The 27,672-nt window shown below is 46.0% G+C and overlaps 1 protein-coding gene across 2 annotated transcripts in view; it reads left to right on the top strand.

The window, feature by feature from the left end:
* The window catches only part of kif13ba (kinesin family member 13Ba), a 36,280-nt gene that overhangs the window by 1,951 nt on the left and 6,657 nt on the right, over nucleotides 1-27,672 (top strand). Inside the window, exons 3-37 of one of the 2 annotated variants that reach the window (XM_031848213.1) lie at nucleotides 3,405-3,498; nucleotides 11,464-11,476; nucleotides 12,150-12,210; nucleotides 12,323-12,415; nucleotides 13,353-13,533; nucleotides 14,171-14,258; nucleotides 14,674-14,808; nucleotides 18,451-18,563; nucleotides 19,009-19,120; nucleotides 19,213-19,425; nucleotides 19,515-19,625; nucleotides 19,773-19,907; nucleotides 20,264-20,394; nucleotides 20,530-20,616; nucleotides 20,951-21,141; nucleotides 21,247-21,526; nucleotides 21,668-21,830; nucleotides 22,052-22,207; nucleotides 22,304-22,453; nucleotides 22,971-23,096; nucleotides 23,259-23,432; nucleotides 23,577-23,734; nucleotides 23,845-23,977; nucleotides 24,094-24,249; nucleotides 24,367-24,466; nucleotides 24,609-24,735; nucleotides 24,879-24,934; nucleotides 25,027-25,151; nucleotides 25,254-25,529; nucleotides 25,629-25,781; nucleotides 25,936-26,013; nucleotides 26,120-26,167; nucleotides 26,295-26,451; nucleotides 27,198-27,328; nucleotides 27,552-27,608. In XM_031848213.1, the coding sequence (XP_031704073.1) occupies nucleotides 3,405-3,498; nucleotides 11,464-11,476; nucleotides 12,150-12,210; nucleotides 12,323-12,415; nucleotides 13,353-13,533; nucleotides 14,171-14,258; nucleotides 14,674-14,808; nucleotides 18,451-18,563; nucleotides 19,009-19,120; nucleotides 19,213-19,425; nucleotides 19,515-19,625; nucleotides 19,773-19,907; nucleotides 20,264-20,394; nucleotides 20,530-20,616; nucleotides 20,951-21,141; nucleotides 21,247-21,526; nucleotides 21,668-21,830; nucleotides 22,052-22,207; nucleotides 22,304-22,453; nucleotides 22,971-23,096; nucleotides 23,259-23,432; nucleotides 23,577-23,734; nucleotides 23,845-23,977; nucleotides 24,094-24,249; nucleotides 24,367-24,466; nucleotides 24,609-24,735; nucleotides 24,879-24,934; nucleotides 25,027-25,151; nucleotides 25,254-25,529; nucleotides 25,629-25,781; nucleotides 25,936-26,013; nucleotides 26,120-26,167; nucleotides 26,295-26,451; nucleotides 27,198-27,328; nucleotides 27,552-27,608 (4,562 nt within the window). The remainder of the gene's footprint in view (nucleotides 1-3,404; nucleotides 3,499-11,463; nucleotides 11,477-12,149; nucleotides 12,211-12,322; nucleotides 12,416-13,352; nucleotides 13,534-14,170; nucleotides 14,259-14,673; nucleotides 14,809-18,450; nucleotides 18,564-19,008; nucleotides 19,121-19,212; nucleotides 19,426-19,514; nucleotides 19,626-19,772; nucleotides 19,908-20,263; nucleotides 20,395-20,529; nucleotides 20,617-20,950; nucleotides 21,142-21,246; nucleotides 21,527-21,667; nucleotides 21,831-22,051; nucleotides 22,208-22,303; nucleotides 22,454-22,970; nucleotides 23,097-23,258; nucleotides 23,433-23,576; nucleotides 23,735-23,844; nucleotides 23,978-24,093; nucleotides 24,250-24,366; nucleotides 24,467-24,608; nucleotides 24,736-24,878; nucleotides 24,935-25,026; nucleotides 25,152-25,253; nucleotides 25,530-25,628; nucleotides 25,782-25,935; nucleotides 26,014-26,119; nucleotides 26,168-26,294; nucleotides 26,452-27,197; nucleotides 27,329-27,551; nucleotides 27,609-27,672) is intronic. The other variant, XM_031848214.1, reaches the window with a different exon arrangement.

The raw sequence follows: 27,672 nt of genomic DNA, 5'->3' as shown, positions 1-27,672 counted from the left end.
ACTGTGTTGTCATTTCAGCCATAACACTGCAAGGTTGGACACTTGTTTTGGGGGACGCAAAAAAAAAAAATCCATGTGTTCCTAGTTTTTGGAAGACAAACACGAGTCAGGTGACGTTTACTCAACTAAACGGTGCGGCCAAGATGGAGAGGTCACAGGTCAGCTCTGGTGGAATCCAGCTTCAGATCCGGTACGGTTAGATTCAGAAAGCGATGATTTACTGTAATGCACTTCTCTGGCCGCATCCCATTCATACAGGTGAAGGCAAACCTGTCTGCCAGATTCACGTGACCAACACACCACCTCTTTCTTTTCTTTTTTTTTTGTGTTCCCCTTTAATTCCAGTGTTGATTGAACTCTTGACTATAGACCACAAAATCCTCACCGTGTTTTTGTTTATTTTTGAAATAACCAGGAGTCAAGCACCAACAAATCCACCATCAAAAGACCAAAGTCTCCCGGGTGCAGCCAAGTTTTCAAGAGAGGCGACCTGCGTTCCCTGGTGCTCGGTATCAAACATGCAAAGCTTATTCTGTTAACAGTGTAAACAAATTCCTCCACATGTCTTCCATTGCTCAGCGGTGAAGGTTAATTATGATTTGGGTTAAAGGCAGTGGTAAAGGGGTTTGGAACCAGCAGTGCCAAGTTTCCAGTAGTGTCTTTCTGATCTCTCCCCCTCTTCCATCACACGTCAGTCCAAAAGGACTGAATTGCCCCTCGAAAAATACAAATTCCAGCTCCACATTATTTGCAATCCAAGCCTGTGCACATTGTTTGAGCTGCTCAGTTCAGGTACAACTCCCTCCCTGTCCCCTGCTGCCAGACATTTGCTTCAGGACACAGTAGTAGCAGCAGCAGTAGTTATGGGAGGGGGCTCTCATTTCCCCAGCTGGTGCAGCGATTCAGACCTGCGCCTCTGAAATAATAAGCCGTCTTCTTTAACCTCGAGGGACCGGTCCCTGCGTGTCCCAGGTTGAGGAGGAGGAGGAGGAGGAGGAGAGGTGGTTTAACAGCCCAGCTGGACAAAGGCAGGAAGGGAGTGAGTCTGAATGAATATTTGCTAACGTTGCGTAATGCTCCACGTTCCCATGGCCGTGGCCTTCGAAGAACAGAGCAACCCCAGGCGTAGCAACGGCAACACCGCGGCCAATCGGCTCCCCGGCCAGTGTGCCAAAAAATCCTCCGCACCGGTATTGGGACCAGCGCGAAGTGGAAAGTGGGAGCCGCCGGTTATGGAGCAGGGAGAGGCAGATAACAATGGGTACATTTATCCTCATCACCACCACATTGCATCAAACTTTCCCCTCTATTTAGCAGGAAGTGAAGCCGCAGGGGCACGTGGGTTATGTAGGCAGCAGAGGAAGAGAGAAAGTTCAGCCCCCTGTTTAACTTGATCTTGTTCTTTCGCTCTCACTGTCTTTTTGTCACTCACTCTCTGTTGGCTCATGCTGCTTTCCTTCATTTCACTCTGTGGTGTGTTTGACAGCAGAAGAATTGGAGGGTGATTCAGGTCCTCTGTCTGTCTGACACCAAGTTTCCATGGCTCTGCCCCCGTGTTGCTGCCAGGAGCAGCAGCGTTTAGCCTCAGATCCCTAATGTTCCTGGGTTGCACAGGCACAGCTAGCTCCTTCCTCACACATAGAGCTACTCAGGTCGGGATTCCCCTTTTGTATCTCAGAGAGGGAAGTGGCGCTAGATTTTGACTGAATGGGAAGTTCGAGTCGTCTACTCAAGCAGCCACTTTTTTAGAAAAATGACCAAACTGGTGAAGTGACTTCTACCTGCTACAGCCAGAGACAAAGCTAATTTCTATGCATTTGTTAGGAAAAACAATACCACGCTAATAATTTGGCATGCAAAGCACACGCACAGCCGGCTGAGCACCTGCACAGCAGTTGAAAACACTCTGGGCAGGAACAGAGCTGGCAGGTATGGCCCGGTGCTGTTTGGTAAGAATGCTTCTTGCAACGGCGTTCATACTCGTCTCGAAAGACAAAAAGCAACTGAAGGCATGAATGCCATAAACTGACACAGTGTCATGCTGCTTCAGACATTTCCTGTAGAAGAAAGGAATTGAAACCGTTTTCTGCTGTGCTGAACACATCTGCTGAAGTTCTGCATAATGGTTACGTGATAGTTGGGGTCATCAGATGGTGACGGCCAACACAGTGATACACTTTAAACCACAGGGAGGCTGCTTGTTTACGTGGGAGGCTTGAACCAGGTCTTGCAGTTGAAGCACATTATTTATTATCAGCAAGTCCCCCTCTCTGCTGTAGTGTCCTCGAGCAAGCATTGCTTTGCAAATAAAGGAGTGCTGTTCCAGCCTTGACCTCTGACCTCCCTGTGGAAGGTAGGCACAATAGAAGATGATATCCTCACCGGGAGCAACACAGGGGGGCAAAGACGTCCTGAGTCCCACCTTTAACTTAAGTATTTTCTTTAAAAAAAAACAAATTGCCGTGATCCTAATTATGTTAATTCAATATTTTGTGACCCTTTTTTATTTTGGTGATAAAGTAAAGTGCTGTAGTCGGTGTAATAAATTGCAGCAATTGGTGTTTATGGCCATAAAACAATTTTTAAATAAGAAAAAACACTCACCACCAGTGTTAATATATTTATTTTTTTAAATATACAACCAGTTCTGACACAAACTGGATGCCCAGGACACGCTGGCCATGTTCGGACAGCCATCATTAGGACTCATAGGCCAGACGGATGAATGGAGACTTACCAGCCTCGTGAATTTCCAGTGCGGTTCATGTTGTTATTTTCCAACTCTTCACGGCAAGGCTTCTGTTAGAAGGCTGTAAGACTGACTCAGCTATGAAAACAAGCACAATATGTCGTGCTTTACACGGGGAACGTGCGAGGTATCTGTTTTTAAAGTGGTCACAAAGAGATCAGGTGTTTACTCTGCACTCGCGCATCCCTTGCATTTGTCGGGCGAGTGAAAACCTTGTTGAAATAGCCTCAAGTATATGCTGACCTGTACAGGCGATTAGTATAAATACCCGAGTGGACGGAGCATTAGGACCACTCTGTATGCTGAGTGTTGCGTCATGACAGCCCAGGGTCAGCATGGGAGGTCCTTTTAGTCGTGTGTGTGTTTGAGAGGAAGGGAAAGAAACTGATTCCCTGGACAAGTCCTGTTCAATTGATTAGCTTACTGCTCACTCAAAGGTCCTTTTTCAGAGCTGGTGTTTGCCGGCCCGCTCAAACTGTTTGAACTTGACGTTCCACAGGAAATGATTCTGCCAAAATAACTATTTACCTCGTGTGCTCCATCCGTGACATTGTGTTTAACAATGTTGAAAAATGATCGAGGGACAACTGTAGAAACGTGTTGTTGTGAGGCTTTGGTGCTTTGGTTGTAACGCTGTGTGTCATCTGATCCACAGAAAAGGATTTAAACACGAAATGTATCGTGGAGATGGAGAAGAACCAGACGATCCTCCATCCTGGAGGAGCTAACCTGGGCAAAGGAGACTCCAGGTACGCTCGTCACAAGTTTGACCTCAGTCTGTGTCCACGACAATGACTTATTCTCTACACACAACTACACAAGTCAGTGCCTATAAATATATATATACATCTTTTTTACGAGGGGGATTCTGTATTGCAATATACATCTTACACAGCACTGAATATGAGAAGTGGTACTGGGAGGCGAGAGGCGAAATGGACAGGTGCCTGCAGGTGTTCTGAAAACAATGGGAAGTTAACACTTATCGTCCAGTTGCTTCAATTTGCATACATTTGTATTCCCTCTCAGTCATACTTCAGTCAAATCTGAAAACACAGACGGGATACACATACTTTGCACATCCTGTATGACTTGTGTGTCAATACAGCAAGTACTCAGTCATAGAACTCTGTATCTTCTTATGAGCCATGAGCCCCTTTCCATTGCCCTCACACAGACACGAGGTAGATTCACAGCTGTGCTTTATTTCTTTAATCCTTACTCTCAGCGATATGCTTCGCCTTGGAAATGTTCTTTCTTTTTCCCGATTGCTACTTTCAAAAAGCTGTTCTCAGACTTGTTTGGAATGTTCCTTTGTCGTCATGATGTAGCTTTTGGCAGGAAGCTGACTAACCAGCTGTTGGGCCTCCTCGAGGCAGGTGTATCTCAACTCAAATCGCTCGTTCCCTCGCTTGGCTTTTACTCCGTCTCCATCCTGTTGACCAGCTGCTGTTTGGTGGGTAATGCTGAAATGTGCTCGGAGTCTTGAGTGTCTCTGGATCCGGGCGCACCGTGCCGAACACAAATGTGCAACTGCGTGTACTCTGTGTCTGAGAGAGGGATGACTAACTGAGAAGTGACCCCCCCCCCCCCCCATCTGTAATGAAACAGCTGTAATAAATACACATGTTTCAACAGCATGGAGGCGGACGGAGACAACTCTACATGAGAAGACCGACTCCAGTCCTCTCTTCGCTCACTCTGCCGGGTTGTAACTCCCAACGCCCGGCTTCCTCCCTTTTTTCTCAGCTCTTCCGTTTCCGTGGCAACACAGGGGGAGGTTAACTCCGGGTCGCCGGCGGTGACCGTGAAGCCCCTTCCTTGAGTGTGGAGACGATGGAAGAGGGGGGGGCAAACAAAACAAAAAAGAAACCTCATTTACTCGAGCATCTGTCGACCATAAACTTTCCCCGCTGACTTTTATGGAGGACTAAACAAGAGCAGTGCTGTAGTTTCTCTCTCCGTCTCTCTCGCTGACAAAAGAGCGAGGAAGCGGCAGCAGGAGGAGGACGGACTGACTGATGGCTGCCCTCAGCGTGCAGATGCTATGTTTGTTTTGTTTGTTTTCTATTTCCATACTGGGTAAATTTGAGGATTATCTTTTACTCAGCATTTTACTTAATTGTTAATAGTTGAGAAAGACGTGAGTGGGTGCATCGAGGAAGCAGGCAGTAAAGTTAGGATGCTGCAAGTGTGTTACCAGGATGCTTTGTTTAAAAGTGAGCAGACATATATCTGCAGCAGATAAGAAAGTGCCGCTCCCTGACTGAATCCAAAGGGTGTTTATTCTTTCACAGCTCACCTTTAAAACTACTGACGTTGCAGCAGAAGATACGTATGTTATTACATCGATTGGATATGAAAGAGAGGTGTTCTGTTGCTTTGTAATATGAACGGTGTAGTTCTACTGTTGATAAAAGGTAAAATCAGCTATTCTTAGACCACATTGCCCGCCTTGTGTTTGATCAAATGTTGCGTCACACACCGGGTTTGTGAGGAGCCTTCCTAGACGAGCGACCGGAGTGGACACTGCGGACATATTGATTTCAGCGACAGTTAAAATAGTTGTTTTTTCGAAAATGTGATTAACAATTTCAAATGGCTGTTATGATATACTCAATATTTACGTTTAACCTTAAAATGATGCTCAATTTGTACTGTTTTCTGAGTGTTTTCCTACTTTTAGACTAGTCTTAGTTTAAACCTCTTAAATATCAGGGAAGTTACTCATTAGGAACAATATTTGCAGCCAAGATCATTTTCCTGCGTTGCGAAATCCTGTGCAGTGTTTTGAGAGCCCGTTAGCCAAACTGGACTTTCTGTCTCCCCAGTACCTGAAGCACCACCCTTATATTGTTTTCACACCCACTAGGTCTGTTGTAATGCAACGCAACCTCACTGTTAATCATCATTTACCCTATACACACACAGTATATCCACCATCTTCAGACGCAGACTCCTGGTCTCTACAGTGTTTTCAAGAAATGTCTGCAGCGGTGTTTTTGTGGGGGTTGTTGGCTGTTTGAATATAGATGAAAGATTTTCTCTTTCTCTCAGGCTCTCGGAAACACTTTTCCATCCATGTAATTGGTAAAAACCCATTGGGGTGGATCTGATATGCTTTAAATGGTTGGCGACTGCTGGGAAGTAGAACATTCATTTTGTAGTTGTGAATGTCTTTTGCTGTGGAGCTTACAGCCGGTTAGTAAGAGGAAAGAATTCCCTACAGCTAAAACAATTAAAGTTTTGGACATATAGGGCCCATTTATTGCAAGTTGAAGCTCCAATCTTTCCCTCTTCTTTGTGATCTGCTTACAAGGTTGGGAAATAACCCAAAGAGGGTAAAACGATGGTTAATTGCCTGTTGAAGACTAATTAAACCGACATAACTTAATATTGAGCAGTGTTTGCTTGGTGGACTATGGTCATTTCCCGGAGTCAGCGGATGTAAAATGTAGGGGAAGACGTGCATTATTGAGGTGTACTCGCTATCCTGTTCTGTATATCGAGTGGACATCAGGTCCCACCTAGCTTCACATTCTCTTACTATACGTCCACTCGGGCACGGGGGAGAAAAGACCACCCGTCATAGGAAGTAGAGCCGTGTACAGGAGTGGTTAAACACTGAACCTTGAACAACCCTGACGCACAATAGACCCTGTCCACCCAGTGTGTAGACCGAGTCAGTGCCGCTCTCGCTCCCCCCCCCGCCCCCCAAATGCTGTTACATTAGAATGAGGCCCGAGCTGCGAGACAAGAATGAATCGGTGAATTGTAATAATTCATTCGTCAGAATTATATTATTAGATTGTTAATGAGTTCTGTTACACACCTACCTGATGTATTAAAGATGAGCCACAAAAGATAAGAGTTTGATGCCATAAAATGTTCTAGAAACTAAACTAAGTTTCATTCTGTGGTTTACCTGATCAAAGCATCCACAGACTTCTCTTTGAATTCTTCCTTATTTGAAGGTTTTTAAATCTTTTTTTTCCTCCTCTCCTCAGGGGTGTGTGTGTGTGAGTGTGTGTGTGTGTGAGTGAGTTTTTCCACCAGCAGTGCGAGCTGGGCAGCGAGACTTCAGTTCCTCACGCTGCCACTCTGTGACTCACTGCGGCGATGATGGTGGCATAAATCTTTTTTTAAGCACTGCTTATAGAGGATCATCAAGGCTGTGATGTACAAGCTCGGCGAGTTTTTTTTTCTTTTTGTCTCTCTTTGTACTGGGAATCTTACTCTACATAGTCCGCACATTTTATTTTGTCTGCCCTTCTGCTGTTGCACCTGCTCTGCCTGAATCACTTTGCAACCACCCGGGATGTCCTGACCTCCACAGCGCTTTCTCTCCAGTCCGTCTTATAAGCAGACAGCTCGGCTCCCACGCAGGCCGTGTTGTCAAACACCGCCGTTTGCATGATGACCCGAGGCTGTTTGCATCGGGTCGGTGAAGCCGGATGTTGACGCACTCCGACAGCGATCTGTCTCCCGTCAGACGTCGGTGATGCAAAGGAGATGTTGGACATTTTGTGCGTGTCTGTTTGCTAGCATGTGATTTTAGGACGTGGAGGATCTACAGTATATTTGATCCCGTAGGAACAGAGACGTGATATTTTGATGCAAGGCCAAGTGCTTTAACAGTCCAGCCTGTAACCAACCATGTGGTGGTTGCAGTTGCTAACGGCCCACTGACATAATGACAGAGTTAGGAATTTAGGAAAGAGAGTCTCATTTGTTCACAGGCCACGCTGGCTCATTTAACACACTTTTCCAGTTTCAGACCAGGCTCAGGTAGAGGCTGCTGAGAAAAAGTGAATATCAAAGTATAGCAAACTTTTTTGCAACATATGCCTTCATGTGCTGGTGGTAACTCCAGCATCTTGAGGCCTCTTGTCGGGTGACAAACAAACATTCACAAGCTGTTGTGCGTTCACATGAATACATCACCATGATGAGCATAAACTGAGCTGGTCTGAAGAATAAAGGACTAGTAAGAGTGAAGAGGAAGCAAGCTCCAGGGGGCAGGAGGAGAGCACTGGTCCATCTCTCACACATGTGAGGAGGCTACCATCGTCACCGCTGCCCAGTTAGAGCGCTGCTGTCCAACTATGCATCGTTGGACAGCAGCGCTGAATACAAATATGCACATTTTCCTGCTGGTGAGGCTGAACCCCGACTGTGTGAGATGTTATGAATGGATGGAATTGGCAACGAGCTCGTGTTTGACATGACCATCTAGTCGGGGCCCTGGTTGAAGAATTTCAACAGCTCGAAAATATCTTTCTTATGAACCGGCTCACTGTTGGCGATGGGAAGATGCTAAACATGACTCATGCAAACTATTAAAATGTTTCTAGGTCAGCTTTGCTGGTGAATTTGCAGTGAAGAGCTTGAAAGCTAGAAGATTTCAAATGAATCTGTCCGCCTTTCCATTTTACAGTAGAATGTGTGATGTGTTATCTTATACATTGGATTTATTTAGAGGTTTCCTGGTGCTAATGGGCAAACGGAATGAGAGTAGAAGCAGACCGTAATGCTGAATTTGATCGTCTCAGATATTCTCACTGCCTGAATTTGATTGTCTTGAATTCTAGGCATGCGCTATAGGAACCATGATACATCAAGAATGCGACAAATCTACCTTGAGCTCACAGCTACACATACCACGTATTTACATTCACATTTTAAATGGCTTAAATGCAAGTAAAATACGACCGCCTGCCAGAGAAAATCTCCCTGGGCCGTGTGGATAATGCGGTGAAACATGGGCCTCTTTGACACGGCAGTGAATTTTATTTCAACGTCCTCCGTAGGCTGCTGGAATACTGTGCTTTTAATGCATGATTTGTAAAGTGACACAGCACCTGAGCAGTGGTTGGTATCATCCACTTTACGTACAGCTTGTGTATGTAGGAGGATATGCTCGGGCCGTCTACCGTATAATCATTTTCACAGTATGTGGGGAGCTACACAATGTTGTTCAGTATATGTGCTGAACTATATTAGCCTGTTACATGTCCTGTTGTCCTCTGCCATCACTGTGTACTGTGTTACGCTGATGCCGTTCCTGCTTCAGCTTAACATTCCAGTCTCAGGCCCAGCCTCTTTCCTCCCCAACCCCCCCTGGCTACCTTCAGCCTCCTTTCCATCCTCCATTCCTCCCCACACAGCCGAGGATGGTACAGTCCCAGCGGGGAGAAAAGAAGAAAGAATAATGCAAGGACGGTAGAGAAAGAGAAGGGGGGGGGGAGCAGCCATGCATTAAGTTATTTTTTAAATGACGGTGATCAGAGCAGGCCGAAGGGAGGAGGGACGAATGGAAGTGTTGGAGGACCGAGGGAGGCGGGCTCAGGGCTCTCCTGACTGCCTCATTCTCCCGTCTCATTGGTCGGGCTTTAGCTTCGTTCATGGGCGACCCCTCTCGCCTGCAGCCTCTGAAGCGGCCACGACAGCTGTCATCACTACGTACGTCAAAACCTGCCGCACGCATTTCAGCCCTAAAGTGTCTGGAGATGAGACCGTGGGGAGATGGTCGGCATGTAGGATGCTCCCAAAGCCCCCCCCCCGACAACAGTGGTCAGAGAATATTGAGGAATCAGAGATTCATAAACAACGTCAGCGAGCCTTTAGATTCACACACATTGGATGAGGGGTTCCAGTTTGTCAAGATTTCACTCCAAGCATATAATTGCTTTTCCACAATCACAGTAGCATCCTGCTCTATTCCTTTGTAATGTTAGAGAATACGATGCTTTTTACACATTTTTGTCCAATATTAGGACAGAGTGAACACCAGAAACCTCTCTCTTAATGCCCCAAAAACAGTCTTCTGGATAAAAGTCACTACGCCCGCGTAGAAGACGTCCCAATAGCGTTGCGGTTTGAAGAGAGCTGCTGGAATCTGTTAGGCTTTACCCTGCGTGCATTTGCTCTCTGAATGCGGAACGTCGGTGAAATATGAAGTGTTGCAGATTTTTGGACTGGATGCTGGCTGGTTTCGCGCGAGAACTGCAGCTTTGGCGTTCTGTAAAGAATGTGCACGGGTAAAAGGAAACGTTCGTTCGTGTACGAGAGCCAGTCTGAGACATTTTTGTGATGTGGCTCGGGGTCAAGGTTGGAGGATACGGGGTCGGGTCAGGCGTTTAGCACTGATGGAGCGCATTACTGAGAATGTAGTAACAATGAATGTAGTTGAGGGGTCCTCATGAGGAGGGACTGCCATTGTTGAGCATTCTGTTCCCTCAGGGCTCGCTGGGCCTCATGTTGTCATATTGCAGGAAGCGCCGACCGAATGTTTGACATTAATGCCCGAATGACAAGTCACTGCCACGAGAAAGCGTGTCAGTTAGTTTTATTCAAATTTGACAAGGAATTGACATGACATTAGCGGATTCATTGTCTGCTCATTTGACGCAGTGGCTTAAACATAACAAAGTACAAACCCTGTCACTATCTTGTCCTGCCAACTACATGCTTGAAGTAGATGTTTTACAGAGAGGAAGACATTTTTTTTTATATTGGACAGGCATATTTGAATGTTTAAGACAGGTTAATCTTTCTGCAACTTTATGTTGTTTTATTTATTTATTTTGTACTTCTTTAGCTTAGTCTGGATACTCTGTCGTGCCTCATATGCAGAGATATCCAGATGGGTGTGCTGTGTGCTGAGGAGATCTGTTTTAAAGGACATGGCTGTTGGCTAAACGTTGTAAATTCTGACAATGTTGTGTGTGGGTTCCTTTGTGTCGTGTCGATGCCTGCTTGCATTATATTTCCTCAGTTTATCTGTAAAAGATCACACCGATATTGGGGCCAATCCCCCTCTTTTTTTTAAATGTCAATTTATTTATTTGTATACGTCAGAGGCGTTTTCCCTGTTCCTCTCTGAGCGTGACTTCGACCCAGTAACCCCTCTACGCCACCATCTGATTCTACCACACACTACCCTCAACCCTCTGCCAACTTCACTACCAACCCCCTCCACACACACACACACACACACGCCCACACACATGCCCACACACAGACATTCCCACAACAATTCAGAACACAGTCCCCAAGTTTTTTTAGTTTTTTTTTGATGTCCTCTCAAGCCCTCAGACATGAATGCTGGTCCTACCCCAACATCCACAGACGCGCACCCTTACCAAATCCCCCGGGAAGTTGCTTTGACATGCGACAAACGAACAAGTCGTAAACAAGCTACTCACGCACAAGGCCGACTATGAATCAAATGTGTGCTAAAGTGACTAAGGCCCGAGGCCGGCGGCTCCATCTCGGCCTTTGTCTTTCATTCCGTCTCTGCTCACCTGCGTCTTTATTGCTCTTTCTGACCCGCTCCCTCTCTTTGTCTAAAAAAAAAAAAAAAAAGTTGATAAAAAATTTCTATTCTCGGTCTGGAGCTGGCTTGCTGTCCCCCGCAGCAGGGTGAGGCCTGTCACTTTAAAATTGACTAAATACAGGGCTAAAAGTTTCCGTTGTGAAACGGGGCTGAAGTAAACAACGCTGTACTACTGACACTGCACTTCTGAGTTTCGGTTAACCCCGGGTTAACAATGCGTGTGTGAAAAGGGGCCAAGTTGTCCCAGGGTCACCTCCTGCAGTGTGAAAAGCCTATTGAAGGGCTGAACTGCATCTGCTGTGACGTGTGCACTAAATGTCATCTCCCTATCTCTCCACATGCTGCTGTGGACCTTGACCTCACCCAACATGAACAGGAATCAGTCCAAGGTAACGGCACACACCGACATGCACAGACACTTCTCAGACTGAGCTTATTCTGTGGCTGTGAATCATCGCGGTGTCGAACAGAGGCTGCTGTATTTCACCGACTCGCTTTGTGAATCGACAGCAACCGCCCAGGCAGCGATGCAAAGTAATGATTTGTAAAACAGTTTTTATTTCTTGTTTAATTTTTTAACTTTAAACGCCCAAGGCATATTTGTTGCTAGGAAACTGACATGTCTGTGGCTGTGCGGCGGCTCACTTTACTGTATGTCAGCATTTGTCTTTTCATATGAAAGATTGTGCCTCATAAGTGCCCTAACCCCAACCCATGAACCACACGACACATAAAGTGCACCGTTACACGAAGAAAAAAGTCATTTATATCCAACTTTGTTTCCTTGTTTCTGAAAGCCAATTAAATCAAACATTTTAAACTGGTAAGCTGGATAATATCTTCATCACAAATCCCAGTTGACTGCCATTTTTAGAAATAACTCATTCATACACAACCTACAATTGGAGGGAACCTCCTTCATATATATGGACAGTTTTTTTCCAAAAACTGTTTGGCAAGTCAAAGGTGAAATGTGTTTTTAAATGTTTTCGTTGCTGCGTTACAGTCGGCCGTAGATTAGTGACGTTCGTGTCTCATGCTGCCACATGTTTCTCCTCCCAGGTCTTTGCCTACGATTACTGTTTCTGGTCCATGGATGAGACTGATAAGGAGAGATTTGCTGGTTAGTTCACACAGTATTTAAAGTTTTAACATTTTCCCACTAAAACATATGGGTTCATAAAGTATCCATATTCACAATGAAACTGAATAAACTTCCATGTTTGTGGGTCCAGATCAGGAGGTGGTCTTCCAGTGCCTTGGGGAAAGTCTCCTCCACAACGCCTTCCAGGGCTACAATGCCTGTATCTTTGCCTATGGACAAACTGGTAATTAACCGAGAGACAACTCGCTCGTCTGTTAACAATATGATGTGAATCTATTTCATTACAGAGCCTATTAAATACCTACAGGGCACGCTGTGTGAACAATGTCTCTTTAGCCTCATTAGCGTAGCGCCCTAAAGCTTTTTGTATCGTGATTAAGAGAGGAGTGTCAGTGTGGATGTGTTGCAGCAGGAAGGTTGGACAGCCTCTGTTCTCTAAGGTAAGAAACAAATCCCAGAGCTCAAAAGCAGTTTCCAACCAAAAGCAGAACTTAAGAGGCACGATAGACCTTCAATGTTGCTAGAACCCAAACACGCGTAAGTGGTGTTGTGCATACGGCGCAGATATCTGAACGGGTTCAAATGAAAGTGTTTTCATTCCATCAGTGTAAAAAAAACACTTGATAGACTCTGATTCTGATGAATCATTCCGGTGTCTACACAAAGCCAGAATGAGTTGGGCCCTCAGGGGCCACTTTCTCACCAACAAGACCCACTACAAACTAGTGGTCCACGTTTTTGACACTTAAGAGGTTTTAATTCAACTTTATGTTCTAGCATTGAGGGCAGAGTTGGTGGAGTGGCATCTTTTTTTATTATATTTTATATTTCAAATTTAGATCAATATAATCCAGTCCAGTGCAACACCACCTTTATCTCTGACCTCAGTAATAAACATATAATTTAATTTACACATTTTCGACCATGCCAAGGAATACTGAACATCATTAACATTGTAACGGTATAATTTACGCCTGAGCAGTTTTATTGATTTTTATTATATTGCATACTTATGCACCTAATGTAGTGGCCACTTGTTTAATATTTAATGACTCAGTGGAAATGGCTTGACTGCGTTTCTCAAAGTTTTGCATCAGCTGCCATTTTCCCCTTTCCAGTAGCCTGTCCCTGCTGACACCGTGTGTGTGTGTCTTTACCAGGTTCAGGGAAGTCGTACACCATGATGGGTTCGGGGGACCAGCCGGGTCTGATTCCGCGTCTGTGCAGCGCTTTGTTTGACAGAACCCAGAAGGAACAGCGGGAGGAGGAGTGCTTCACCGTTGAGGTGTCCTACATGGAGATCTACAACGAGAAGGTCCGAGATCTGCTCGACCCCAAAGGGTACGACCTCGACTTAATCCTCAAACTTTTTTATTATGAAGAAGAATTATTTTCTTTGTCTCTGTATAAGGTCTAAGGTATCTAAGGTTAGTTTTAGTTTTCAGTCATGGATTGGGGCATCCACCTTAAATATGCAAGTTAGTTGATAGAAGGAGAGAAAGTTGCTGGTGGATTCTGGGACCACCAGCTGCTGCTGTGGTCAGTGGATGAAAAGATCACTCCTCTGCCTCGCAGTCGCTGGTCGAGTCCAGTTCATCTCCAGCAGGTCAGCAGTAAATCAGCAGCACAGGCTTGCGTCTGCTGCCCCAGACAGCATGACCTCTGACCTTCCCTCACTATGTGACCTTTAACCTCAGTGAAAGGGGCCAAAGAGAAGCAGACCATCTGACAGCCATATGGGCTTTTTACCGTGGAGCAGAGAATGATGAAGTTGTGAGGCCTGGAGCAAGTTTGAATCGGCGTCGGAGAGACGAGTGCTAACCAAAGTCCCTGTGAACTGGGGGGGGGGTTGTAGTGGTGGCCAGAACCAGCTGAGCCTATATTGACTCTCCTGCTAATACACCAGAGGAATAGTAATTTACCAGCTGTGACCACGTTGTTTGTCTGTGTTGTAAACCTGTTTTTATTTTCTGTCCAGGGGAAGACAAACTCTGAGGGTGAGGGAACATAAAGTTTTGGGTCCCTACGTGGACGGCCTGTCTCGACTCGCTGTGGCCTGCTACAAGGTAAAAATAAATACATTTATTGACTTGCTAATTGACGTCTACTGCTGTGTTGCATCCTGGCTGCCACTCTGACCAGTGTGTCGGTGTCCAGCTGACACGGATGTCTGCAGCGCATCGTACTGGCATTCCTTCTGACTTGGATCTTTAAACTTTGAGGATTTGTAACAGCGTTGCTCACGTGACGGCAGCAGTCTGCTTAGTAAGTGGCCTACCAATCACACTGGAAAGAGGCTAGTAATAAAAATGTCAGAATTAATTACCTTTTTCTTAGTTTATATTGGGCTTCCCTTCAAACTCTTCACCATATAAAGCAGTCACTAAATACATAGAGGCATTGAATATTACCAAATTTACTGTATAATATTCCTCACAGTCAGTTCCTTCATTTATTGTTTGATTTCTGTTGCTCTGCCAGGACGTCGAGTCTCTGATGTCGGAGGGGAATAAGTCGCGGACCGTCGCCGCCACCAACATGAATGAGGAGAGCAGTCGGTCGCACGGCGTCTTCAACATCATCCTCACACACACACTGAAAGACTTGCAGTCTGGGGTGAGATACAATACACACGGACCAGTGCACTACAAGTTCATCCTAGTTTGCATATCATCAGACATCCCCTCCCTCCTTCTGTTGCCCCAGAATCCATCTGCTACATCTTGAATGTGGTGGTGTTTTTCTGTGATTTATAGTATCTGTCAACATATTCCAGAGGTGTACGTGTAATTGTGTACACTTGACTGGTCAAACGGTGCCTGGTGTCTTATCCATCACCCCCTGCCGCCAACCGGGGGAAAAGGTAGTTACAAAACGGGATGATGTCAGCTCAGCTGTCTGACCGGGCACTCTGGGAAAAGAGCTAAATGACTAATTCTCCATCCTCACTGACCCACTTGGGCTCTCCTGCTCCTTGCTCTTATTTCCAGATAAACTTCGCCACCAGCAAATCCTGTTAATAATTCAACGGCATGACTTTGAGTTTGTCAGCTGATACAGCCTGCTCTGTTTTCACGGCACACCCAGTCACTCACTCAGTAGCTTCATCAAGCAACCTGCTAATATGTAGACTGTGTAGTCAGTGAATCACATCCTGTGTCTGGATGAGTCCGCTCTTTATTGTTTTTTATTGCTTTATTACATTTTTTCCTCATTCTACTTGAGCTCTGATCCGATTAATTCACTTTTGTTGCTTCGTGGTGCTCAGCAGTTATGAGCGATGTTGGACCTGTGTTCAAAGTTTGAAAGAAAACAAAGAAAAACTACAAGCAGTGCTGAGAACAGTGTGCAAAAAACCTTAAGTGCTTTATAACGAAACAGTTGATCCTCGGACAACAACGTTTCATGAGAAACGGTAGCTACAGTATCGTCTAACCGGTATGGAAGCCCCAGAGTGTTTGCTAAATACATGCACAGAGTGTGAATGAAAACAGCCAAATGGATATCCTAAATTGGTTGTTTAACCATTTATTAATTCATAAATATGGAAAGCGAGGATACACATTTATAAAGTTATTTAGAGCATCAATCGTCAGAAAAATAGACAAAACAAAACAACTAATGGAAGAACTTGTGATGTGCATTTTTCAGTATTTTCTGACTTATTATGGGCTAGAAGATTAATAATGAATCAATGAAATATTTACCAGGTTAATCAGTAATGAACATAATCATTGGTGCTTGAAACTGTTCAAGCACCAATAACTGGACTCAAATAACTGGATGTAGTGTTCAGTTAAGCTTTAATTATATGCAGACCATCTTGTGTTTTAACGATCATAGCATTGGAGCTCATCTGTGCCCCCTAACGGCTCAGCCAGTATGAGCAACAGTGATGAAGGCACAGGTTTTAAAAAAAAAAAAAAAAAAAAAAAAAAAAGAAGAAGAGCAGCTACCTATGACGTGTAGCGTAATCCTGGGATGAGTCATTTTGTCGCTCACCACAGGATTTCCTTTCAGTAGCGCGTCCTGCTCAAACTTGTCAACCAAAGACTCAAAGTTCAGTCAGTCTGAACTTCGGCCCTGTTTGCTGCCACCTCTCCGTTGTTTGCTGTGTCGTTCTGTGCTTTGCTGAATCCTTTGGTGACATAGTTGAATGTTCAAAACAATTATGATTTTTAAAAAAAAAAAAAAAAAAAAAAATTCCCCATGGAGTCGCGTCATAGATATTTAGCGTGTATTGATGCCCTGACACTTGTTCTGTGCTGGTACCTTAAAGCTGCTGTATGTCCTGCCTGCTGACCTGGTTACTGACCTCTCATGGTTACACGAATCCCTTGTTGAGAAAGGAAGATGCCTCAGTGGCTGGTGTTTCCAACTTTTCTCTTATTTCATCAGCCAGCTAGACATTATGAATTAAATAGGACAAAGAGTGTCTGCATGCTCTATGCAATTAATAGAACTGTAGAGACATGCACATTGAAAAGAAAGTGGTTTACTGGTAATTATTTCAAAGTCTGGCACAACCAGGTAACGGGACCTGGCACTGTTTGTTAGAATCTAGTCATTGCTCGTTGCAATAAGGAGCTGCGATGATTGAATTACACTAAGTTGTAGCTTCCTACTGTACATAGTGGTGTTCACGTTCACCAGCTTCACCTCCCCTCTATCTGGCTCTCCAATAGCTATTGACAGTCACTGGCTCTATTTTTAGAAGTTACAAAAAAAAAACGTTTCTATTTTTGGATTTTATTTGCTCAGTGTCCCAGATAGAAATCTCTTGTTTGTTTAATAATTAGTTTTACTCTGGGGGGATTTGAGTTTTGGTGTAAAGCTGATCTGTATCAGTGCAGAGGAAGTTGATCTTTATCAGTAATTCTTATGACCGGTTCTTTTCAGGTTTTGGGTTTGCCTTCTTGTTGTGATCATTAGCGAAGAGGGCGATGATGCAAATCTTTTTAAAAACATCTGTTTTCAGTCAAAATAAGGTCACACCACTGAAGAAGATAGCAGAAGCAGTGTGGAACACAGATAGATTAAATGGAGGCATGAGTGTGTAGGAGTAAACCCGTTTCCTCAACAAGTAGGGAAATATCACAGGATCTGGGCAACGTCGGGCACGTTTTGTCTGACATTAATGGGAAAACTCGTTCCATTTGGAGTCTTATTATAAAGACGCCTAGCAGATAAAGCCCCAACACCAGACATGTTTCACCAACGGTTCTCAGTCGACATATAAACACTGGCTATGCGAAGGCTTGTACTTCACAGAAGCACTGCGGCTGAACACTCCCACCTTAGACACAGACGGAGGACTGCTCTGCTGTGCAGCAGTCAGGTGAAGATCAGGTGTTAACATTCGGCCCCGTCAGCTGCTGACCTGTCACGCTTGGCCAGGAGTGGATCTGTCCCGGTATAGATGGCAATGTGATATCCGCACCTTCAGCAGCCCGTGAGAGGAAACCAAAGGAACCCGTCAACAAGAGACTGAAAGATGAGAAACCAAAGTCCTACAGAGCACTCGGTTGGTGGAATCGCAAGAATCTGAGAAAGCATAGAGAAGGTTTGAACAAGGGCCGACGAAAGCATCCAGCCAAGCGAGAGCAACATTGTCGAGGGGAGCTTTTCTGATAAAACCAAACACCTTGTTTATTCCTGGGTTGTCTGTTGCTATCATGCTGGCAAATCAGAGAAAATGCTCAGTTGAAAGCTCCTGAACACCCCAGCAGGGGTCGCCTTGATGTACCGGCTCCCTGGTGATTAATGAGCCATCCTGTCAGACCTCATGCGGATGTACGACACCGCTCTCCTTAATGTCCTAGACCGCAGCGCCAAGTCATTTGTGTGTCCTAGACCAGAACATCAGCTGGTTTTGATTTAGCGAGGGACAGTAATGAGAATCAACCCATGTCATGCTTCAAGGCCACCGTTGAAGCTCCACGTCCATCCTGCTACAAGACAAAAAGAAAATTCTCTCACGGGGTAATTCATTGAGCAAAATATTCCCTAATGTTCAATACTGCCAGTTGGGGCAAGTTTTAAAGTGGTCTGGGCAGAATTGTCCAGCGAGGCAAATTTAAAAGCCGTCTCATGTGGACAAAAATCGAACAATCATCCGCAAAACCACTTTTTTTCGAATGGAAAGTAGGGGTGGGCCATTACTGTTTAAATAAAAAATATGCAAGTTGTCAGTTTAACAGCTGAATGTACTGTAGAGAATGAGACGATAATCGGTCTCTTGTCTGTCTTTCTCTGCAGACGAGCGGGGAGAAGGTGAGTCGGTTGAGTCTGGTAGACTTGGCTGGAAGCGAGCGAGCAGCAAAGACTGGAGCGGCGGGGGAACGGCTGAAGGAGGGAAGCAACATCAACAAGTACGCCAACGCAGTTCAACATGGACACACAAACCCATGACTAGGTTTTTTTTTCCCCCTATCAGGCTGTTTAATCGAGTCTTTACCCCTTAAATTGTCTGACATGTTTTGGCCTTGGCAGAATTTACATTTTTTTCTAACCACAGATTGTACTCGTATGCCTCGTTTTTTTGGTAATTTGCATTTATGTGAAAATGTGAAAGAAGGCATATAAACTGTTATTGGTTTTATTTACTTTTTCTGAATTTATTGCCCCACTACAGCAACTTTACTTTCAGCTAAATCATAGAATAATACAAAGTGAATGTGTCTGTAAAAACCCTAATAACAAGCTTAATTTTAGGTAATCCCAACACACAGGGTCATATCGATATCGACCATTGAACAGATGCATGAAATGACATGAGAAGAACTTAACCCGAGTGTTTTTGTGCGTGTGTGTCAGGTCTCTCACCACGCTGGGCCTTGTGATCTCGGCGCTAGCTGAACAGGGAACAGCCAAGAACAAGAACAAGTTTGTTCCTTACAGAGACTCTGTTCTGACATGGCTGCTGAAGGTACGTACACGATTAACATTTCCCCCTTGTTCGACTGTCCAGTGCATGTTCTTTATTGTCGTATAATTTCTCTTTCCCGTCTCCTCCTCCAGGACTGTCTGGGCGGCAACAGTCGCACGGCGATGGTTGCTACCGTGAGTCCAGCAGCCGACAACTACGAGGAGACGCTGTCGACGCTGCGCTATGCGGACCGAGCGAAGAGCATCGTTAACCACGCGGTGGTCAACGAGGACCCCAATGCTCGCATCATCAGGGAACTCCGAGAGGAAGTAGAGAAACTGCGAGTGCAACTGACTCAGGCGGAGGTGAGAGATCTTTGGAATCTTAGAAATCGGCATGTAGAACTCTGCTTTCCCACACTCTCATCTGCTTTTTCTGTTTTTTTTCTTTCCAGTCTTTGAAGGCTCCCGAGCTGAAAGACCGACTGGAAGAGTCAGAGAAGCTGATTCAAGAGATGACCATCACGTGGGAGCAGAAGCTTCGCAAAACGGAGGAGGTCGCACAGGTGAGACACACTAGAGTGGTGAATATATTAAACCAAACCTGTTGAGCTACAATACATAATCACTACATTTGGTAAAACTACTCCCCAGCTATAATTTTAGAGATTGGATTATACACTTTGTGAATGGGATCTCTGTGTATTTTGCAGGAGCGCCAGAAGCAGTTAGAGAGTCTGGGTATTTCTCTCCAGTCTTCAGGGATTAAAGTTGGAGACGATAAGAGTTTCCTCGTCAACCTCAACGCCGATCCTGCCCTCAACGAGCTGCTGGTGTACTATCTGAAGGTACACACCGAATAACAAACAACGTCGTCACTATAATTGAGTTCACTTTCTGTGTTTGACACAATTTTCCTTCCATCTTCACCGTTTAAACATTACATCTTGACTCAAATCTTTACACATGCAAGCTATTTGGGTTATAGAAAGCTTTCAAGAAAACAAAATCAAGCTTGTGTTAAATGGGCGAGATCAGAGCAGATAAAGATAAAAATCTGTGGTTGCATTTCTAAAAAAAAAAGTCCATGCACATTATGAAGTTGTGTGGCTTTAATCCTGTAGACATGACTCTGTCAAGGTGGTTATATTATCTAACTCTGCGGATAACGTTTAGTCATATGTGGAATGTTTTGTTTTTTTAGGAGCACACAAAGGTGGGCTCGGCCGACTCTCAGGACATTCAGCTGTGCGGCATGGGCATCCAGGCAGAGCACTGCGTCATCGACATAACGGCGGATTCTGCGGTCATCCTCAGCCCCTACCGCAATGCTCGGTGAGGAACGCCGATATCTCAGACCCCGAGGTCTAAGTGTGTATGGGGGGGGGGGCAGCACTTGCAGCCAGGGTTTAGAGGCATCCGTCTTCAACAGTGAATCCTGATGCCGTTGCGGTCTGTGTTGTGTTCTAGGACATGTGTTAATGGTTCTCCAGTGACCAGTGCTCTGCAGCTTCACCACGGCGACCGAATCTTCTGGGGAAACAACCACTTCTTCAGGTAAATGATCAAATATTACTCAATATTTGGTTGGTTGATTTTTGTTTTCCCAGCCTGTATACACAAGAACTATTATGTAAATTCAAGTTGACATAAGTTGCACCTCTTTTAAATATACGTATCATTTTCTTCAATATAAACATTCACTCAATTTATTTGAATTGTTATTTAAACACAGTTTTATTACATCCTAGCAATGTTTTCTGCACCAGCGTGAGGATTGAAGATATTGTGCCATCTAAAGATATACAACATATCGCTGAGTTGATAGCAACTCAACCGACAGAAATGATACCAAAGATTACGGTCAATTAACTGGACATCCCACCTGCAGGATCAACCTGCCTAAACGGCGCTCTCGGGGAGCTGAGGACGAGGAGGGGGAGGGTGGTGTGATGAAGAACAGCGGCAGCAGTGAGCAGCTGGATGCGGATGGTGACACAGCCAGCGAAGTGTCCAGTGAAGTCAGCTTCTCCTACGAGTTCGCCCAGACAGAGGTCATGATGAAGGCCCTGGGCAATAATGGTAAGGAGGCGTTAAGGAAATCCAATATCTATATTCTGCATTGACGGAGCTTTAGTTGGTTTAGTCTCCTGTGTTTTCTGACTCCTCTACGTTTCGCTCAATCAGACCCCATGCAAGCAGTCCTGCAATCTCTAGAGAGGCAGCACGAGGAGGAGAAGCGCTCTGCTCTGGAGCGGCAGAGACAAATGTACGAGCAGGAACTCCAGCAGCTCCGCAAGAAGCTGAACCCGGACCGCCTGTCGGCCGGCCCCTCTGGAGGGCCGGCGTCCGGCCAGCAAGGTCCAGGACAGCAGTCTCAGTACCGCAGCCTGGAGAGGCTCAGCATGGGAGGGATGAGTCATTCAACCAGCGCTCAGAGCAGACTGAGACAGTGGAATGAGGACAGGTTGGAGTGAATTCATTTAATTTTTACATCTTTTTATGTCTTCATTTTGATATAAATGCAAACTAAACACCACCTCTTTCTATTCCCTCCCCATACGCCTCTGTCCCCTCTTCTTCACTGCCACCCCCGCTCCTCCTTCAGGGAGGCGGTGTTGGTCAGGAGTCTGCGGCGGTTGAGGGAGCAGATAGTGAGAGCAAACCTCCTGGTGCAAGAAGCCTGTTTCATCTCTGAGGAGCTGGAGCGACACACAGAGTACAGAGTCACTCTCCAAATCCCATCAGACAACCTCAACGCAAACCGCAAGGTCTCTCTCTCACACACACACACACACACACACACACACACACAAGCATGTAGACACTCACACAAGCATGTAGACACTCACACATGCAGAGATCTCCCTGTCATCTGTTTTTAACACAGACAATTCTCAAAATACATCTGTGTGTGTGTGTGTGTGTGTGTGTGTGTGTGTGTGTGTGTGTGTGTGTGTGTGTGTGTGTGTGTGTGTGTGTGTGTGTGTAGAGGGATGCAGTGCTCAGCGAACCAGCGATTCAGGTCCGACGACGGTGTCGAGGGAAGCAGATCTGGAGTCTGGAGAAGATGGAGAACCGTCTGGTTGACATGAGAGAGCTCTACCAAGAGTGGCAGGACTACCACCTCCATCACCAAGACAACCCTGTGAGTTAACTTGACAAAGTTAAGATACGCTAGAACTCTCATATCGGTAAAACAAAGTTTTATTGTATTCCACATTCTCCTTCTTTCCTTGTTCAGGTGATGCGCTCGTATTTCCGTCGAGCAGACCCGTTCTTCGACGAGCAGGAAAACCACAGTCTGATCGGCGTTGCAAATGTCTTCCTTTCCTGTCTCTTCTATGATGTCAAGCTGCAGTACGCTGTTCCCATCATCAACCAGAAGGGAGAGGTACAGTAGTCTCAGACCTGTTGGTTATCAATTTGATCCCTCCATCTCTTTGTCATAAAAAAGGGAATCGGTAAGGAATCAGCGCTTTGGAGATAGTCTCCAGACTTGGTGTATTATAAACTTCTTTAATGTAGTTTCTGTTGTGTTTTTTTTAATTTCCTGCAGCTACTTCTGTTGAGATTTTTCTAGTAATCTCTGTGACACCATTCCAGAATGACTTTCATTGAGATCAGCAGTCTTTTAATTTCTGGATCATCATGGGTGTCCGAGTTATAGGTCGCATGATTGTCAGATGATGGTCATGTTGCCAGAATGCTAAAGTCTAACAAAATACTACAAAGGTTGTGACAAATAAAGCAAATGTTTAAGTACATTTCAGCTAGATTTTTAAAATGGAACTCTAAATGGTGGATGAGTAGCTCTGGAGTCGATGAACCTTTATTTACACACTTTTTCTAGGTATGGATGGGGGTCAAAGTGTTTTATAATGTTTTCCTGTCTGCTCTCCTCTCGTCAGGTGGCAGGGCGTCTCCATGTGGAGGTGGTGAGGGTTGGAGGGGGATTAGAGGACAACATGGCTGGAGGAGATGAACCCGACAACAATCAAGACACTGAAGTGCACGATCGCAAACTGGTCTGCATGGTAAGACAGAGGGATCATCAGGGAGAAGTACACTATCTATACTATGGTATTCAGACCTGGGTCAGTCAGTAGTTTCAAATCCTTCCAGGAGGACCTGCACAGTCCTGCAATCAATTCTGGAGTTTGTTCTGAAATGACTTTTGACTCGTGTTCCCTCTACAGATTAAGATCCTGCAGGCCACTGGTCTTCCCCAGTACCTGTCCAACTTCGTCTTCTGTCAGTACTCCTTCTGGGACCAGCCTGAGCCCATCATCGTGGCTCCTGAAGTAGACCCAGCGTCCTCGTCGCCCACCACCAAGGACCCACACTGCATGGTGGTGTTTGACAGCTGCAAGGTGAAGCCTGGGAGGGAGGAGGCGGGCAACTATAATCGTTGTGTTAAACTGACACATGGGGAGCTGGAAAGCTGATATTTATGTAAAAGGTGGTGTGTGGGGACATGTTGTTGGTGTAAGACTGATCTTCATTTGGTGCTGCAGGAGGTGGCAGTGTCGGTGACCGAGGATTTCATCGAATACCTGACTGAAGGGGCCGTTGTCATCGAGGTATTTGGACACAGACAGGCAGATGCAGGAAGAAACCCCGCCCTGTGGGACCTCAGCATCATCCAGGCCAAGACGCGCACACTACGAGACAGGTAGACAGTCACCTTTGACTTTTTACGTTTCCCCTTTCCTTTCCAGTAAATGATGAAAAACCAATGCACTGGTGTGGCCCAGATGTGCTGATGATGTTTGTTTTTTGTAGGTGGAGTGAGGTAACGCGTCGCCTAGAGCTGTGGATTCAAATCCTGGAGATAAATGAGAACGGAGACTTTGTCCCAGTGGAAGTGGTTCCTGCTAGGGATGTGCAGACCGGGGGAATCTTCCAGCTTCGGCAGGTATGGGAAAACGCAACCACAGTCGACTTGATCACAGCAGGTGGAACGAGAAAACGTCAACTGAAAAGCCAGCTTCTAATTATTTTCTGTGTCTCGCGCCTCCTCCTCATCTCCAGGGTCAGTCGAGGCGAATCCAGGTGGACGTGCGTTCGGTTCAGGACTCGGGCACCATGCCTCTGATCGCTGAAATACTGCTCGCAGTGTCAGTGGGTTGTGTGGAGATCCAAAACACAGCAGCAGACCAGGAAGGAGACGAGATGGACAGCTATCAGGTAGATCAGACGAATACAGCTCTGTCCACAGCTCGTTCGCCTCCTTTAATACGTCTTAAATTGACTTAAAAGTGAACTGGACCCCGAAATGTTGAACTTACTGGTTTGTTGTTGCAGGAAAGAGACCTGGAACGTTTGAGGCGGCAGTGGTTAGCTGCTCTCACCAAGAGACAGGAATACCTCGACCAGCACCTGCAGAGCCTGGTCAGCAAAGCAGGTAACGCACACACACACACACACAAGTATACAAACATTCATAAAAACAAGCTTACACATTCCAAAATCCGCCCTCTCTTTGGGTTGTTTGGTGTCTTTCAGTGTAGGAAGTGTTAAAGGTGTGAGTGTTGTTGTGTGCACAGAAAAGACTGAGGATGACATGGAGAGGGAGGCCCAGCTGCTGGAGTGGCGCTTGACTCTGACGGAGGAGAGAAACGCTGTCATGGTGCCCTCTGCTGGCAGCGGCATTCCCGGAGCGCCTGCTGAATGGTATGAAACGCGGCAGGACGTGTGCGCGTCTCTGAATAGATTTATTTGATGTTTCTTTGTGAAGGCCTCTCTCAGCTTTACTTCCGTAAGGGACAGAATCGTGTGTATGTTGATCCCGGTGTGTATCGCATGTTTGTTCACAGGGTTCCTCTGCCGGGCATGGAGACTCATACTCCTGTCCTCTTCCTGAACCTCAAACGTATGTCACTTCTTTGCCAAATAAAATATGCCTGCTCACGTGTTTTTCTACTCGCCGGCTGATTTGCGATGTGTTCTGCTGGTTTTCCCCAGCTGATGACCTCAGCTCTCAAGAGCAGTTCGAGGTTCCCGAGGCTGGAGGTTGGGACGCCACCCTGAGCGGAGAGGACGAGGACGACTTCTTTGACCTGCAGATCGTCAAACACTACGACGGAGAGGTGAGGATGACGGACCCGCATGAGGTATTTCCCCCCCCCCAGAGGACGTCCACTTGGGGAAACCGTGTCATTAACCAAGTGTGTGTTTGTCGACACCTGCAGGTCAAAGCAGAGGCATCATGGGACTCCACCGTCCACGAGTGTCCCCAGCTCAGTCGCGGGGGGGCGTGGCCGGAGCACCGGGTATACCTGACGGTTCGAGTGGTGGTGCAGCTCAGCCACCCCGCCGACATGCAGCTGGTCCTGAGGAAGAGGTTCTGCGTCAACATTAACCCGGGACGCCAGGGTTTTGCACAGAACTTTCTCAGAAGGATGTCCACCCGCAGCACCATACCTGGCTGCGGGGTCACATTCGAGGTGGTCTCCAACATCCCCGGGGTAAGGCCAGAAGAAGATATCAGGCGTGTTTCGCCTAAGAAACTTTCAGAAGGGTGGATCACTTATCACAAATATTTTATGATGTTTTTGTGCCATCAGGACGCCCCTGGTTCAGAGGACAGGGAGATGCTGGCCAACCTCGCCGCCAGCGCACACAACGGCCAGTCGGCTGATAACGAGGCCGCAATTGAGAAATACCTCCGCAGCGTCCTCAGTCTGGAGAACATCCTGACTCTGGATAGACTCAGACAGGTAGGTGAAGGAACCGGTAGCGAGACAGACAATCTCAAGTCGATAGAAATTAGATCTGTTGATCGATAAGCAGACATGCAGTGTTTTAACACACAGCTGCCTAGAAGACACGGCACTTTCTAATACATTGACATGTGCTGTGTGTGTGTTTTAGGAGGTGGCAGTGAAGGAGCAACTGACGAGCAGAGGGAAGAGCAACAGACGGAGCATCAGTTCTCCTTCTGTCCACAGGGTAAAACACATACAGTGCCACTACAATATTACTAGAAGACGATGCAAAATAGTACAACATAATCTGATTTCACTCTCTCTCTCTCTCACTGTCTGTCCATCCTCAGCTGTCTGGAAGTAGACAAGACCTGTCCACAACCTGCCTGGACGACAAGGTAACACACTATTAGCTTCTTGCCTCTACATGTTGACTCTTCTCAGCAACAGCTGGTTAAGAGTGACGAGTTTGATGTAACTGAATAACACATTTCCAAACCCATGTCCTGCCTGTCTGTTTCTCAGGGCCGATGGGAGAGTCAGCAGGATATCTTCATGCCGTCTCAGTTTTACCGCACCCTCCCCCGGCCCGCCTCGTCCCCTTCCACCTACTCCACCTCCCCGTCTTCATCCCCGACTCCCTTCGGCATGTCGCCCCCGCAGAACCAGGAGCCGGAACAAGGTAAACCTCCTCCCTTTACTCCCTCTACTCTGTTCTCTGTCATACATCCCTTGTCACTTTTCCTCTCCTACCAGTTCCTTCATCCCTCTTCTCTTCTAAACAGGTTCATTCATTTCTACTACACACTGATCTCAATAAGACTTTGATCTCCATCATGAGACTCCACTCCTCCGCCAAAAATATCACTGTGTCATTGTTTACGTGACTAAATGCTGGGTCTCAATGCTCTGTTCCCTTTCTTTGACGCGTAAGATGATGTGTCTCTTCCTATCTGCTCCTTCTGGTGTCGCTTACATCCATTTCTGTAACCGTCTTCGTCTAACGCAGTGCTGCGAACTTCCTCCTCTCTCCTCATGGTCATTACCAAAGCTTTTCATTGTAATCAGTCTGAGTATATTCTGCCTCGTAGTGATTTGTTGTCCATGTCAGAATGCATGTTATTGTGACGTGCTTTAGATTAATTCCGTTCACGAAATGAACAGAATTAATATTTTTTAGTAATAGTGTTTTTTTTAATCACGTTGTAATTGCCAAATCAACCGTCAGTGTGTCTTATTGCTGGCGGATGTCTTCTTCTGTCAGTCTATCACTGTGTTGTTTTTTTGCCTTTTCCTGGACCTGCTTTCAACTTTCTTGTCTTACTCTTTCACACCTCCTCTACCTCCCACACCTGCTCCTCTTTCCTCGCTCCTTTCCTCTCCTCTGCCTCCTCCTCCTCCTCTCTCACCTCAACCCCCTCCCCCCAGGTCGTTCAGGACTTGCTGCCTCTTATCTTTCAGTTAAGGCGCTGGTTCCTCAGATGCCCAAACTGCTCAAGTCTCTGTTTCCAGCGCGGGACGAGAAAAAGGAGCTGAGACCGTCGCCACACAGCCAGCAGGTCAGCAGAGCTCTGTGCTTTGTTTTACTTTGTGGATGGTGAAGCTGGGTGGGACCCAGTTAGCCTCGCTGACGGAATAGAGATTACGAAGTTTAAGCATATAATCGGTAGTAAATGATGCTGGACTGGTTTAAAAAAAATGCCGAGCTCTGGCAGCAAGGTGAGTGTACGGGTGTGTTGCGTGTGTTGCCATGTCATGACCTTGTTTGTTGTTTCACTGCAGCATGTCCCTCGCATCATGACATCCGGAGGGGACGACAATCGAGTCAAAGCTGACACGGTGAGTCTCTCCTGTTTGATCACCTGTCGCTCACATTGTGATTCATGTCACGATTGGATTTGAT

Source organism: Anarrhichthys ocellatus, unplaced genomic scaffold, assembly GCF_004355925.1.
Source record: "Anarrhichthys ocellatus isolate YVR2014 unplaced genomic scaffold, GSC_Weel_1.0 scaffold8, whole genome shotgun sequence".
Lineage (NCBI taxonomy): Eukaryota > Metazoa > Chordata > Actinopteri > Perciformes > Anarhichadidae > Anarrhichthys > Anarrhichthys ocellatus.
The sequence above is the reverse complement of the archived record's forward strand: the minus strand, read 5'-3'. Positions and strand labels throughout refer to the sequence as shown.